Source organism: Mizuhopecten yessoensis, unplaced genomic scaffold (genome assembly GCF_002113885.1).
Source record: "Mizuhopecten yessoensis strain PY_sf001 unplaced genomic scaffold, ASM211388v2 scaffold6505, whole genome shotgun sequence".
Classification (NCBI taxonomy): domain Eukaryota; kingdom Metazoa; phylum Mollusca; class Bivalvia; order Pectinida; family Pectinidae; genus Mizuhopecten; species Mizuhopecten yessoensis.
The window spans coordinates 54,889-70,818 of record NW_018406583.1 but is presented as its reverse complement, the minus strand read 5'-3'; the positions used below and the strand labels follow the sequence as shown (position 1 = coordinate 70,818).

General features: G+C 35.5%; 2 protein-coding genes across 2 annotated transcripts in view; one reads left to right on the top strand and one right to left on the bottom strand.

Moving 5' to 3' along the window:
• LOC110452240 (26S proteasome non-ATPase regulatory subunit 1-like) overlaps positions 1–8,415 on the bottom strand; it is a 244,652-nt gene extending 236,237 nt beyond the window's left edge. Inside the window, exons 1-11 of the mRNA XM_021500619.1 lie at positions 8,281–8,415; positions 6,576–6,619; positions 5,237–5,310; positions 4,879–4,942; positions 3,985–4,090; positions 3,472–3,614; positions 3,183–3,245; positions 2,774–2,917; positions 1,978–2,046; positions 877–1,055; positions 498–528 (exon numbers count right to left, since the gene is read on the bottom strand). Coding sequence (XP_021356294.1) covers positions 498–528; positions 877–1,055; positions 1,978–2,046; positions 2,774–2,917; positions 3,183–3,245; positions 3,472–3,614; positions 3,985–4,090; positions 4,879–4,942; positions 5,237–5,310; positions 6,576–6,619; positions 8,281–8,305 — 942 coding nt within the window. The 5' untranslated portion in view covers positions 8,306–8,415. The remainder of the gene's footprint in view (positions 1–497; positions 529–876; positions 1,056–1,977; positions 2,047–2,773; positions 2,918–3,182; positions 3,246–3,471; positions 3,615–3,984; positions 4,091–4,878; positions 4,943–5,236; positions 5,311–6,575; positions 6,620–8,280) is intronic.
• A 4,280-nt stretch (positions 8,416–12,695) lies between these two features.
• On the top strand, positions 12,696–14,475 carry LOC110452236. Its single transcript, XM_021500614.1, has 3 exons — positions 12,696–12,896; positions 13,318–13,652; positions 13,871–14,475. The coding sequence occupies exons 1-3, from the start codon at positions 12,778–12,780 to the stop codon at positions 14,287–14,289; spliced, it is 873 nt and encodes a 290-aa protein (XP_021356289.1). The 5' UTR covers positions 12,696–12,777; the 3' UTR covers positions 14,290–14,475.
• The last annotated feature ends 1,455 nt before the right edge of the window (positions 14,476–15,930 follow it).

The window sequence follows — 15,930 nt, the reverse complement described above, 5'->3', positions numbered from 1 at the left end:
ACTATTTTTGTTGACCTTTGTCCATGGAAGGTCCCTGCAAAATTTCATTGAAATTGGTTCAGGGGTTTTGGAGAAGAAGTCGAAAATGTAAATTGTTTACGGACGCACGACGGACGACGACGGACAAAAGGCGATCGCAATAGGTCACTTGAGACTTTGTCTCGGGTGACCTAAAAATTGCAACTTATAAATCAAAGTAAAAATTTGAAATGTCCTTTGGTCATTTAAACACCAAAACAAGCAAACTACAATGTATTAATACATGAAACATATTTTTTCTGATTTCATTAAATCCAATATTTATAGATTTTAAATTAAATTTCTTGCCTTGTGTTCTATCACTTTACAATTACATGTTCAAAGTTTTAACTTTTATGAGTCAAAGTCTCGATTTTTAGTTTTTTTCCAGATGGTCCCACAAAGTTTGAAACATCGAAGTTTGACTATACACACAGTCAGGGCCTGTGTCTACTTGCTTTGACCAATGTAACACTAACCTCTGGTTCCACCTTGCCTAGCTGTATCTCTCTGTAAAATAAAGACCACAACAAATTGAACAACAAAACACGGTCAAGTATTCATGAGTAACATATACATTTTGGTTCCTTTTAAACGATATCAATCATTACTAAACTATTTGAATAAACAAATCATTATAAAAAGTGTTTCTATAGATTTTTAAATATCAAATTTTCCTACTAAATTTGAATGATTATTAATTCAACAAAGTGAAACTGTTTTCCCTACACGTTTTATATCATTACACGTTTTAAGACAAAGAATTAAATGTACTTATAAACACTGCAAAAATATTTTAAAGACAAAATTGGCTTCAATATTTTCTAAAAAAATATATATTCATAATTAAGAATTTACCCAGACTCTCCATCTTTTTCCTCCTCCTTGCCCTCTGTCACGGTGGCAATAATCCGCCCTTTCTCTGTTCCCGTTACCTGACCTGAGGTGCGGAGTCCATTGCCCACACGCAGGAGGAACTGCTGAGTGGCACTGTCGTACAAGTCGAAGGCGATCTGGTATGCCATCAGGATGTCATTCTGGACGATACAAAAACACTCTGATAAGTTATTGTTTGATAGTTTATAGTAGTAGAGAGGTCGGGTGGTGCAGTGTATAGCGCACTTGCAGTTCACCAAGGCGGCCGGGATTCGATTCCCCGATCATCGGACATGAAAAAGGAATGGAGTCAACTGCCTTACAACATGGGTTTTCTCGGGGTACTCTGGTTCTCCCATATTAAGATCCCCTGTCTGCTAACATCCGGACCAACAAGAGTGATTAATATAAGTTGAAATAACTTGCTTCATACTTGTTGTAAAACAATTAAGTTTAAATGTTTAGAAGCAGTGTTAGATACACATTTTTGTTTGTCTGCCAATCCCTTTTCATGAAAACTTAACGTTTAAAAGTTGACAAACCTGCTTGCCTGGCTGCATAAACCAACAGACCACTCATAATCTCTGGTCATACTATTAAACTATTGATCACTTTCATTTTTAGTCCATTTCTTTTTGTTTTTGGCGCAAAGAACAAACAAAATTATTATTCCTGTTCAATGGTTTGAGCACATTATAAAAAATCATCACAAATTAACTCAAAAGTGTTTTTCTTATGGTATACAAAGGAATACTTCATGTTTTCACTGAATGGTGCAAATATATGTAGACCTCTGAATGGTGTGATTACAGAAGATTTGGTATTCAGTGGACCCTCCCGACTCCAGATAATCTAGCAGTTACTTAATATTTAGATGCTTAACATGGATCTCAGTGACTGTTGCATTTCTAAAGGGAACACTTTGTAATTGCAGAATAAATTTCAGTAACCATGGTGTCCAGATTTATGACAAACTTTTGCGGTATTTGAGACTGACTGATAAAATCACTGGACAACTCCAGTTATCTTCTGACCTTTAAACTTTGTTTTATATGGAATGTTTTCATGCTGATTTTTACTTACCTCAGATCCTTGCATCAACTTTTCTAAGATCTCTGTCACTGACTGGGGATCATCCAAGAAAATGTAGCACTGAAAATATACACATGTTCTCATTATAACATTGCACTTCAGACAACAGAGCAAGTGACGAGAACCATATAAAGTAACACTATAGGTTATGGTATAATGTTAGTGGCAGATCCAGAGTTTTTTGGGGGGCTTCCAGAAACCCCTCTACCCGGAGATTTTTTTTTTTAAATCATGTATTTTTACCATTTTCTTCAATTTTTCCCCACATGGACACCCACCCCTGGAAATTTTGGAAACACCCCCAGATACGTCTCTGGATCCGCCAAGTGTATACAGGGGAATTTTCGCCCCAGTCAATCTTCCGCGCCAGTAAAATCCATATCCATATTCGCCCAATTATAATTTCACCGTTAACATTTAATCACTATGTTTATTATGTTGTTTACTAATGTTTGCCTTAATGATAAATTTGCCCTCTTTTTTTATAATGATAAAGGCAGGAAAATTAAACTGCAGCAGAAAATGTCCTGTTATACAGTATGTGCAGGGACGGTAGAAACACATTTTTCTGACAGCGTTTGTGTGGGTGTTCTAAAGACAGGGACTTGGTCTTTGACTTTCGGATAATCAAAATTGTTTGAGTACCGTACTAAATTGGGAAAAAATAAAACTCTTAAAATTTCATGAAGTGATAGCTGCACAAACCAAGTCTCTTGAACAATTTCTTTTTGGTTCATTCACATGCACAATGATTTTCTAAAATGACTACTTGTTGCTTTGCCAGTACCTGACAGACGTTGATGTAGTCTGGTGTGGTTAACTCCATGTACAGTTTGGTGAGCACTGTGAGGATTTCATTCCTGAACTGTCGGTGTTGTATCAGAGACATGCACACTTTAAGGCTGTATGACAACATTGCTGCCACATCATCCTAGAGAAAAATTCACACAGAATCATATTACACAAGTACCATCAGTATTTATTGTACGTTAATTATGCATAATATTTTACTTTTTTATTATTATTTTTTTTATTTTTCACAAGTGTATATAATATTTTTTCTTCATATACACCTGTAAAAAAATGATTAAGTCAGAATTAATTTTTCATGATATCCATCCTTATAGTTCAGAGAAGTTTAAATGTTTAGAACTTTCACATTCTCAATGCTTGAACTTCATTCCAATGTAACTTACACTTTCCAGGATGGCCCTTCTGAAGATGTCGATCCTGCGTGTCTCCAGGGCTATTCCAACAGCCTGTGTTACAAATAAAAACATTCACTACAGCTCAAAATTCCTGTTAATCAGCAGACTTTTCAATCAACAATTGGTTTATTCATTGTTCTTTTTTATTAAACTTCAAATTGTGAATTACATTAGGTAAGCTTTCACCAAAAAAATGTTTTGGCGAGACTAATTTATAGAGTAGGATATAAAGTATCTGTACCAGGTAATACAACTATCATGTATCAGTTCCTCTGACCTGTTTGTACTGTTTGTCATCGAAGCACCTCTGGAACATCCTATTGACAATGGTCTCCAGGCGGGGGTCAATCTCCTTTTTGTCAGCCCCGTGGGTGTCTGTGTTCACCTGCATCCCTTTAGTGTAGAAGTCAATACACTTGGCTACAAAGTAAAACACGAATAAATGAAAACATCCAACAAAACAACTGTAGCAAAGTTGGTCTAGGACACTTCCGCCGACCAGGTAAATTAGTTGGTAAAAGAGACATTATAACATTCAGTGGCCCAGAGTTCAAAAACCTGGTCAGGCCATACTGATTTTTTACACTTAGAACACTATTAATAAAAAAATAATAAAAAAATGTCTATTATTTTTCATGTAAGTCCAGCAAGGCATACTTTTATTTTAAGAAATGATTTATCAAATAGGGACCTATTATCAGTCCCTGATAAGGCTAGGATACTGAACAGTTTTATACAGATTAAATTTAGAGATGGGTACAGTGTTATGCTGTGTTTTGGGTGGCCATACCAATTGTGGTCTCCACATATTCGGTGGTGTCGTTGACATTAAATAGACCACCAGCTCCGAGGGCATAAGTCAGTGATTCCTCAAAAGCTCCCAAATGGTAGTATACCTGAAAAATATAACATGCACCTCATTTAAAAAAAAAAAAAATACATGAAGATTGTCTGATTCTTTCAGGATAAATTGTGAAACTACTCCCTCCATTGCAAACTTGCATAATGTGTAAATGTCAACAGACAGTGAAATTGTTGTAATGAAACTGAGAAGTTAGCTCCCTTGTTGATTGTGTGTTCTGATTTTTTTTCATCTCCTGGAATTGATTGTGTATGCAATATTCCCCTGATATCAACATGATTGGATAATCTTACAATCAAAAGTGTTATGTACCAGGTATCTTCATTTTTCTTTTCATCAGAAAAGTCATACCTGTGTTGCTATATCTCAGTAATTATTAAATATGTTTTCCATAATTTCACAGGTTTTATTTTTAAACTTGACTTGCAGTACAGCAAATATAGATTTTTAGAGGGTTTTTATTTATTGTTGCTATATTTGATATATGAATACAATTCAGAAAATTTAATCCCACAAAATATTTAACCAACCTGCAAACCATTTACTCATTCACCCCTGAAATTTCATAATGAACTATTCCAACCTTTGATTTGGAAGAGTTCAAATGTGTCTTCAGGGGCGAATGAGTTAAAATAAATCAAAGGTAGTGAGTACACAAAACAACTACAACTTCGGCTGCAGTGCAAGATAAAGGAAAACACTAAACTGGAGTTCTGTTAGTGACAGACAAATCACTCCCTAATTTAATGAGGATGTTGTAGTGAGTGCTTGAAGATACGGACATCTGACTCAAGAAGGCTACTTCTATTTTATATAGCATACCTTTGAGGCGACTAGTGCTGCCAGTTCTTTGTTCTTAAATCCTATATCTTCATACAGAATCTCACTGGAAAACAACACATATACATGTAGTAATTTTTTTTTTTATATAATAATACAGACTGTAAAGAAAACTCTGTATGTAGTGTCAGAAACTAACATCACTTAATATCAAAAATCAGATTGTTTCCTTGGTACATTGTATGTCATATCATAATCTTAAGTCTATTTGTTAAATTTAATGTTAGACAATAATTATTTCTTGTTATTACGAATGAACATCATAGCAAAGACTTTTTAGCTCATTATAGTTGCCCCTTATATTTTCATGGATTGAAAACTGCATGAGAACCATACTTACATCTTGTCAACAGCCTCAGAAATCTCTGCCCAAAAGACATCAACGATCTTATTGAGTTTCTCTAAAGCAAAAACCTGTTGAAACAAAAAATATCATAATAATTAAATGAAGAAACATGTTTTTTTCAAAACTGTCAAAGAAGTGTCCTAGCCTCTGATGACTTTTCACAATTTTGTGACCATAACATCAATTTACATGTACCATATAACATTACTGAATGCTAATCTATATTAATTAAGCAGTCTATTTAAACTAAATCATTCCAAAGTTTGAATACGAAATATGTACATATATGTATTAACTTCATGGAATTCGCTGTAGGAATATAAAAAAGTTTACGAGCAGGACACATATTTACTTAATTGTTCACATGTTATACCAATTTGAATTTGTTTCAAATATGCTTGAGCTGAAAAAACATTTACAAAATTAACAAATCGGTCCATCTTGTACATGTATACGTAGATGAAAGTAAAAACAAAATGTACAATTAAGTATTTAAGATCATAAACAACACATACTTTATTGATTATAGATATAAATCTTCTCACATGTTTGAAAACAGAACATTTCCTGATATTTGCGATCGAAGGTATATATATATATCGTGTAACACGGAAATGATTGTACTCATATATCAAGGTCTTCATGTGCATCCTATAAGATTTATATTTAAAACTGTTATGAATAAGAATCTTGTGTTTTTGAATTACAGTATAAACTTATCTGTTATTCAAATTCTGTCATAACATTATCTGGTTTGTCAGGACATTAGTTTGGCTTCAGGTCTATGTAGAGGGTTGGTGTTTATACCAGTAAGCTAAAACAATTGTCATGTTGTCTGTGTATTAAAATATATTCATCATTATCATTAATAAAGTTCACTCTCATTTCATTGTATTACATGTATATTACAATAAATGTAAATATACAGTTCTTGCCAGTATAGTTTGTAGGGTGGGTAAAAGGGGGTCAACCCTGGTATAATTCAGAATTCCATTTTTCCAACATACTCGTCTCAGTTTTCAACAAAAAATATCTTATTGAATTTGTAGATATGTTATTAATCATTTAATTTTGTAATGATCATCTAGTGTCAATTATGTCATTTCGTTATCTGAAAAGATGTGTTTATTTCAGGGTATGGAAAATTGCATCATTATTGTCATATTGTTAAACTAAAACATGTTCGATTCATTGTGCTGTTTCAAATTAGTACACACAGGTGCAATCTAACTGAAATTGTCTTATTTGAGAGAAAAGAAAAAAAAGAAAAAAAAAAGAAATTTACACACAAAAACAGAATATTTCCAGTCAGAATCACTGTAAACACACAAACCTTTAACTGAGGCTCTGGTTCATCCAGCAGGGATATTACTCCAGCTGAAACACAAACAAACCATGCGGAATATAACATAAACAGCTCGACATACTAGCACAGAAAATCTTCTTGTCAGTTCCATTGACAGAAAGTTAATGAAGATTTGTTCCTGTATGATAACATGTGACATTTATATTCTACAAATGTCAGGTAGTTTCGTCATGAATCCTGGACCCACATTCATGAAATCGTATACCATGCTCAAGCATGGATTTTGTACTTAAGCCTGATTTTTTATTCCAGTTATCATAGGTGTTAACAGCTCTGAAACCTCAAATGAGGGAGATCTTCCCATTTTCACATTGAGGAATGAGGGAGGAAGTGCATGAAACATGACTGAAACTGCTTTGTTGAATTTATCTTTCCCTTTTTATGTATCAAATTATCTCAAAAAAACATTCTTTTGATTCAGACACACCTGTTATGATCATAACACACACACCCTGCCGTAACTACATGTAGGAGATCATTTGACCACAGGATGTAGATTTTGAGTTTGTGTGAGTTTGGACTTGAGTGAGGGAGTTTTAGGGAGATTGGTAACTCTTGTTTCAAGCATTGGAAGTACACTTAGCAAGGGGGTACCCAAACTTGGGTTGTTAACAGTTGGGTCTTCGGGGGCAAAGACTTAGAAAAAGGAGGGAGGAATGTAGCGGAACTGGACTGGGTTAATCATCAGCGACCAGATAGCTCAATTGGGAGAGTGTCAGTCTAGAGTTAGGAGAGTCCGGGTTTTTTAACCCCAGCATGGCCTTAACATTTTCTCTATCTCCTGTTACAGATAAATAAAAAAAACTCATTGATTTGGACATAATCTTAAGAGATTTAAATCTGAATAGTCCTAATACATTTTTTTATGTTTACATTTTACTCTGTGTAGTTTGAGATGATTTTAGCGAGTTCGAGAAAGTTGGTTTGAGCACAGAAACCAAGCCTGAGCGTGAGCCATGATAACAGTTTCATGAATGTACGGGCCCTGATCTACCCAGCTTGTTTTGCACTAGGTTGTTTTTATCTAAAAATAGTTTTAGGATGATGTTCAGCAATAAAAAAAATGTAAATAATTGAATAAAATATTGATGAAAAACATTTCGATGCAGCATTGCTTGAAAATGACCAGAAGTTTACCCATTTCATAGTACCAATAATTGTATGATGTCATCATGATGGCATTTTATTGTGTTGTGATGTCATCATGACCAAATTGGAATCAAATGTGCATCTTAAGTTAGCTTATTTGTGTCATTCGGCATATCCAATTTTTTGTTTGAACAAAAACTAAAATAATGATGGATCTGCCTTTATTTCATTGAACTTTGTAATGTCTCCAGACAGACAGAGAAAGTCAAAACGAAAATGGAACAATGATAGGAACATAAAAGAAGAGAACAACATGAAATATAAAATCAGTTTGATTATCTAATTAAGGCTACAGTTGAAATAGTTCTCTTAATCACGTTACTTCTGAGTATGTTCGATAACGGTTGTCTATTTTTCAATTTAACGAGTACACTGTACTGTCGATTACAAATCCAGTTAGTTTTTTGTTCGTTTATTTATCTTGGTCAACCCCGACTTGTTCAACTTCTTTTTCACATGTCGTAGAATAGGATCATTTCTCTGACTGAGAATTATTTGATGACATAATTTATTGAATTCTTACCTGCTGAAGTTATGTTCATCTTCATTTTTATGGCTTAAATTCAGCTGAGATGTTGTATTATGATCCCAATGACTTGACAACTTCGGATCTCACGCCGGTTTAGTGTACATCCGTTTGTCCTCGTTTTGGCGCAAACGAAACCGGAAACTGTAGAGTTAATCGAATTTACGAAATATCCGATCTTAAAATAAAGAGGAATAACATATTTAAATGAAACGTTGCATGTACCCCGATTGCTTGTAGGGATGGGTCATTTCAATATAAGCAACAAAGTTTCATATGGAAACATTGTAAAAAGATAACAAATTGCAGAATTGTCGAAAGAAAAAAAGACCAAAGGGATCTGAAATATCACGTGAATCAAATAACAAATGAATTAATAATAATATTTATTCGACAGGTACAAATATCACATATGATCACAGATTTCAATTGCATAATAATCACAGATTTATCACAGTATTTAGCTTATCACATCAAAGTTAATATCACAAATTTTGGAGCACTATAATTACAATGTATCTGTTTGACTAAGCTTTAACCTAGGATATCCCATGATTTAACAGATTGATTGTACACCGTGGCAATATTATTACTTTAATACTGGTCAGAACATGTATTAATCGGTCATGTTGGGCTCTTAATACGCTCAACTAAAATTGTGTACTGATATGCACTATTCAATCAAGTTTCAGTGTACAGTATATGTTATCTATAAGTCCGTGGTGTAACACTGAGGAGAAAAAGGGAAAATGCCATTACAACAGCCAGACCGGGCTAGGTTCGAACTCGGGAAACCTCCGAACTCTAACGTAAGTGCAGACAAATTCGTCACATTACTGAGTGAGGGTTTAACTTCATAATTCGTCCAAATAAGCATTTATCAAAATGCCAACGTGCACCTGTACAGAAGAAGATTTGACTGAAATGCCTATTCCGTCTTTGCGTATTGCAAAGTTATCTTCTCTTGAGAGCAGGTATTGATTGTTACGTCATTTGTTTGTGAGAGTAACGTCATCATTTTTTGAGAAAACGACGTAATTTTCTTACTCGAACCAAGTGACGTAACATTCTCTTACCCTGGACAGGTGTATCCGCACGTTTACCGGTGTGAGATTTCCTTGTCTCACCCTAGGGTTGAGACGGGGGGATTCCCCTATTCATAACAATGGTATGACGTCACTTCAACAATACAATGACGTCACGTCAACAATCCATCAACGTCACGTCAACCCTGAATTTAGCATGTAACGTTATCATTACATTGTGTCTATGATACACATTGGGAGAACAGGGTAAGAGAAAAAGAATCATTCACTCCTTTGTGGATAAGATAGAGGAATCTCAACCCTCGGGGAAAGATTCCCCTATCTCACCCCCAAGGGGTGAGAGATTCTATTAGTCCATACCTGCTCTCAAGAGAAGATAACTCTGCAATACGCAAAGACGGAATAGATAAACATTGTTGTAAACACGCCTGAATGACGTCACGTAGCAGTATATGTGACGTCATCAGGACTTCCGTGGTTTCGCTCAAATGCGCAGGCAGTTTCGCCAACTTCAAACATTTCACTAGTTTCCAAGTAAGGTATATGTTTAAATGTAAAATTGTGTATGCGGTTGATGTTACATAAGTCGTACTGATATGAACAATTCAAAATATGTGTGTGTAACAATGATAGACACTGAAATAAATTGCCTTTCTTACTTGTAATAAGTTATTTTTCGGTAACTTGGGGAAACTGATTAATGCTATTTAGGTAAGATGGGTGGGATCGGCTGAGATGAATGCATTACCCATTTACCTGTGGTCACATTGGATTCCCATTGGCTGTACCTGATCAAGGTCACCTTGTGTGATTTCAAGACAATTAATTCCTTGTCAATTTATCCAGTTCATTGGCTGTCCACCATTTAAAGCTGTATACAGGTTAATCACAATGAAGACTCAGTCCTGAACAAATATAAACTTCCGCCAAATCGGTGCCCAAAATTACATTTTTCATCGGGTCCGGATGAGAGGGTCAAGGGCTTTCAACGGTAACCTTTCCTCTCTGACCTTTGGAGTAATTTGTCTCATGTGCATATCTGATCGTCTTGCGCCAACGGGAAACATCTGACAAATTAAAACGATTGTTTGGGCTTGAAAACTTATTCTACAGAGACTGCTTCAGGTGTTGTAAATGTACTTACTTTTTCATGTAAAAATCAGTCTTTGGTAATTGTCAGTCTCTACGTACAATCATCATACGATTGCATTGTACAGCAGTACTTTCAGGCCGACAACGGATTCTTTTCAGATATAAATCTTTTTTTTAGATGGTATTGTAATTAAAGTGTCACGGTTGTAAGATGGTTGAATGTTAAACACAAACAATACCTTTAAAAAGATGCTGGTTGATTGTAAATACACAATGCAGGAAAATGGAAAATGAGTTATCAAATCTTTCCGAGCGTCATTTCCGTAAACACGCATGGGGTCGTCAGCCTACAATGATACACTTGTATAATAACAATTTACTTGCATTGACGGCTCAGTCGACCATTAAACTGTAATTTCCGTTAAGATATCAGTAACAGTAAATCACAACCAACAGGCCTCTGATTTATGAGTTTAGTGGACAAGATGTCCGTCGCACAGACCAAATTTTTACGATTCGGTATGGTACAAGATATTTTATAGCTGTTTAAATTAATAATATAACTTTTCCGTTCTAATACCTCTTCTTATCAAAATATTTGAAGGCTTTAACTGTGCAAAAAACTGTGGTGACGTTATTTACGTCACATCTGATGTGTGATGACGTCATATGGCATTTTCGTCACAGGGTGGCGAATTTGGGTGCATAGCGAATTTGATTGCACCAACGTTGACAGATACTCTGCAAATATTGAGCTACCTGGTCGCCGACGATTGACCCAGTCCAGATCCGCTTCATCAGCACAACCCGCTCCATGATAGAATTCTTCTTTCTGAATATATTGTCTAACTTTGGTAACGTTCTATTACTATTTAGAACAATGAACGATCTTCTTTGACCTCAGTCTTGTGACAATGTCAGGTGGTATCATTTGTAATGACACGGACTTAAATATCTATTTTAATTCCATGGTTATGATTGGGGTTTTTATTTAAAAAATCTAAAGTCCTAAAAAGCATTTAAGTTATAAAAGTAATTTCATAATCAATGTAAATAAAGTTTGAACAAAAAATATTTCGAAATTATTTATGATTAAGGAAATATCGTTTTCCTTAAGTAAATTATATTCTTTATACTAGTAGCACTCTTAAGTGATTTACCATATAATTAATTCAATTAATTGAGGATTGATTTTCAATCATTATTCAAAATTAAATATTTTCATTGGAAAGTTTTTCTTTTTGGTTTGAAAACGCAATGATTTACACCAGCAAAGATTATCCGGATGTTTATATATAAAAAAAAAAACAGTTGTTGAATGCTGGCAATATCACGCGTATGTTTACCTTAAAAAGTTGCTTAGGGGAACGTGCAGTTTCAGGAAAGTGTATAGTTCCGTCTTTTCGTATTGCAGAGTTATCTGCTCTTGAAACCATGTATTGATTGTTATGTCATTTGTTTGTGAGAGTAACGTCATCATTTTTTGGGAAAAAGACGTAATTTTCTCACACAAAATGATAACGTCACAATACCTACTCACAAGATCAGATAAATCTGCAATACGAAAAGACGGAATATCAGGTGACTAATGTTTACTGCTCACTGCAGAATCGGGGGTTTTCTTTTGATTCCAGCTTATAGGACATTGGGGATGTAAAAACTGATTTGCTGTCCCCATCGCCACACTTATATGATATATTAATGTTGGTTATCGGTTAAAATTTTATGATCGATCATTGTTTACCATTTACCAACCGATGGTCGATTACTAATAGTTTTATAAAAATACATAGTGAAATCCTCCATGCTGTTGTTGCGAGTCACTTAGGCAAATAAAAAAGTGATACCATGAAATTATGATATAAAAAATACCTCTCTTCCAACACCGAATCTGTAATAAATAGTCCTAATTAGCAGCTATGCGCTAAAAGTAAGTCATGCAGTGATGATGCCATCAAGTTTACATAGTAGATGGGAAAATATCTACTGAAAACTCCATAATATCTACACATTAGCATTCCGACTAAAATCGATCATGGATTTTGTACTCGATTTATCAGTTACTTAGCCTAACTGACCGATGCTCGACTTAGTCGACTAATCGGAACACCACTAAGATTTATATCAGTTCTTTTCCCTCCCGCCTTTTTTTTTCCGTAGTTGTCTCACTGGGCTGCCGTCTTCTTTTAAGTCTAACTGTAACGAGAAGGTTGAAACCTTGATAAACAATGAGGAAGTGTAGAACATCATATCTACAGTCCCTATAAGGAACCACGTGGGCGATTTCTTATCAGTGTGGGGCTACATGTAGATCGTTTTTGAAATTCGACAAAGTTGTCAACGACCAACGTGTAGAATGGATTGGTTGTATTTCGTCTTCGTCCTGACTTTAGCGACCCGTGGTACTGCGGAGGAGAGTCCGGTAGAAAAGGCAGGGACGTACACCAGCCAAGCCGATGTGAGAAATGGCGACAGGTAAATTTAACGCCCTTAATCGTGAAGACCGTGAAGGTATGACAGAGAAATCTTAATCCGAGTGGTGATATTCTTGAATGTCTTACCCGAGGCTTGCTTCAAGCCGCACAATTAAGATACTCAAAAATCTAACCCCAAGTGATGAAATTTCTTTGGTATACACTCACCACGGGGATGATCATTCCCTCTCACCGATGTGAAGGAAATAGAGTATATGTATTACCATAGGGATGACAGAAAACCCTCTTCTCGGAGGTGACAGAGAAACTTTGATCAGGTTTGAATGTAAATTAAGGGATTAAACGGCATTTTTCAATATTCATGCCGGTATGAACGCAATTCGGTTACATACATCTTTACATGAAGCCCTAGCATTTGCAATGGAATTGTTGTACTGCATTATGACAAGTGTTTGTTGTAGGACAGCGTCATCGAACGCGCCGCTGAGACACTTTGTGGAATCTTTGATGGAGCGGGTCGAACTTCAGGAGATAAGACTACAACAGATGGAGAAGACTATCGAGGAAAACATAGAGGATTTGAAGCGTAAGGACATCCGAATAGGTCATCTGGAACGAGAACTTGATGAAATAAAAACAGCGTCATATCAAATCCAGCCTCCTGTGGATGAACGTCAGCAGTCCGAGGCTCAAGACCACGACATCAATCCCGATTCACCCCTAGAACAGACCAAGAGTAAAATCAATGGTATCACATCTAGACAGAAAACAAAAGATGAGCAACCTCGAAGGTCCGGTGAGTGACAACATGACCTTCAATGGTCTCGATTGTATGGTGTGTGAATCATGTTCAGTCATCCGGCCGGTCACTATTGCATAAGTCAATTGACACTTCGCTGAACATATTAAATAAGTAAAATATTTAAAGAATCCACGATAACAGATTTACACAGAAGATGTATGTTCCTAGTTAAACTCGTGATACGCAATAAACTTCTTATTTTATAATTACAGCTAGGGTGTCACCAGCTAACTCCGGAGAAGTTGGAGCCTTTAGCGTTTCCTTAAGCAAGAATCAGGATTTACATCCTAATTTTGTTTTGACGTTTGACGAAGTTCTCCTGGACATCGGAGGTAACTACAACAAGGCAGATGGAGTATACATTGTTCCGGTTAGCGGTGTGTATGTATTCACCTGGATTACGACAGGAGAATCAACAGCTAACGTTGTTACAGAGCTGGTAATTAACGGCTCACCGCGGGGTAGAATTTTTTCTGACCCGGATGCCGCTCATTGGGATAGTAGCACCGGTTTGATTGTGACGTCAGCCAGTGTTGGAGATCACGTGTTTATCAGGTCTAAATACTCAGGCAACTTACACAGTGACAACATCTACAGCAATGCGATGTTCTCGGGATGGCGATTATCGTAGATGCAGTAGCACTAGTCGAGATATATGGTATTTCTGAGAGGATATAGGTTCAGAAATGCAATTCCTTCCTGTTATATTTCTCCTTAAAATAATAGAAATATCACTTTCTCTGTTAAATGCAATGTTGATATTTTTATTTCTTTATTTCCTAATTTTACAAGAACATATATACAAGTATCAGGTTAATAAATGTTGATTTCCATTTGGCGCAGTGGATAGCGCACTCGCCTTTCACCAAGGCGGCCGGGTTTCGATTCCCAGATCGGACGTGAGAAGGTTTTGGGTGACCTGCCCGATCACGTTGGTTTTCTCCGGGAACTCCGGTTTCCTTCCACATGGAAATCATCCGCGCGCTAACATCCGGGCCAACAAGAGTAATTAATATAACTAGAAATAATTTGTTTTGTAATTGTTGTATAATGAATAGAGTTTGTATTTCATAAAAGTTTAATTGTATAGACATATCTACAAAAATACATTGTCTGTGACAAGGGTGATACATTTATAATTTTACCAAACCTAAATGTACCTGTAAACTATGGTATTTCCACAATATCACAAATACAACCCAATTGAAAAAAATCATGTAACATATGATGTTTTTCGAAATAACGCATAGTTAACTGTTCGTTCTATAAAATTAACTTTTCTTATATCAATGTACGCTTCGATAAATGTCCATTCAATTAAGGAGTTAGCCATAACGGTCCTACTTCTATCACAGAACTCTTAGATAGATGGCACAATAAATAATTGTTTTTGTCCTAGATAGTTTCCACCATTTGCACTCATAACAGGAAGACGGAAAAAACGTATGTCTTAATTATTTTGGCAACAGATAATGGGTAAAGTGTTCTAGAATCAGCGCGCGCCATGGTGCCACTTTTAAGTTCATACGGCATCTGTTCTATCTGATGAAAAAAAGGTTGTCTTTGATTTCTTATGCGATGGTGATATATAGGGATTATTTCTTTTATAAAGTATTTGAAATGGAACGTTTGATTGGCATCAAACAATTAACAAGACTAGCATTTCCATTATTTTATTTGGTTTTCTTTATCGCAAAAGTGTTGCCTTACTTCGTGGCTCAACTGCGCGAGTTTTGAACTTGTTTTCAATAAATACAATATTTAGATGATAATGTTATTCTCATATATACATATTTAATGACAACTCATCCTGCACCAAGTAGTTGTAGCGACTTATGCTCCACATATTATTTGAAGTCAGAATAATCCAAAAGTACAAAGGCATTAAAAAAGACATAAATAGTATACAAGGTCCTTTTATCAAAATCCGAAGCAATAAAAAAACACTTTTATCTTTATTTTATATGGTACACAAGCAAGGTTTTTGGTGAAAATGATTAACCACCGTATAGCGAAATATTTCCACAGGGATGATATTTTCGCGATTTCGAGGGTTGATAACGACAACGTGATTGCGAACATATATATGATCCGCAGAATAAAATGACAAGCGTAAACATGAGACGCAATAATCAATTTCGTAACCGTTATGTCGTCATGAAATAACGAGGATGTGGTTGTAGCAAACCATATACATCAAAAGTAATGCAAGATGTTTGAAAATAGGTTGTATCGCTCATCTTTTAGTTTGGTTGAAGATTTGATTAACAAA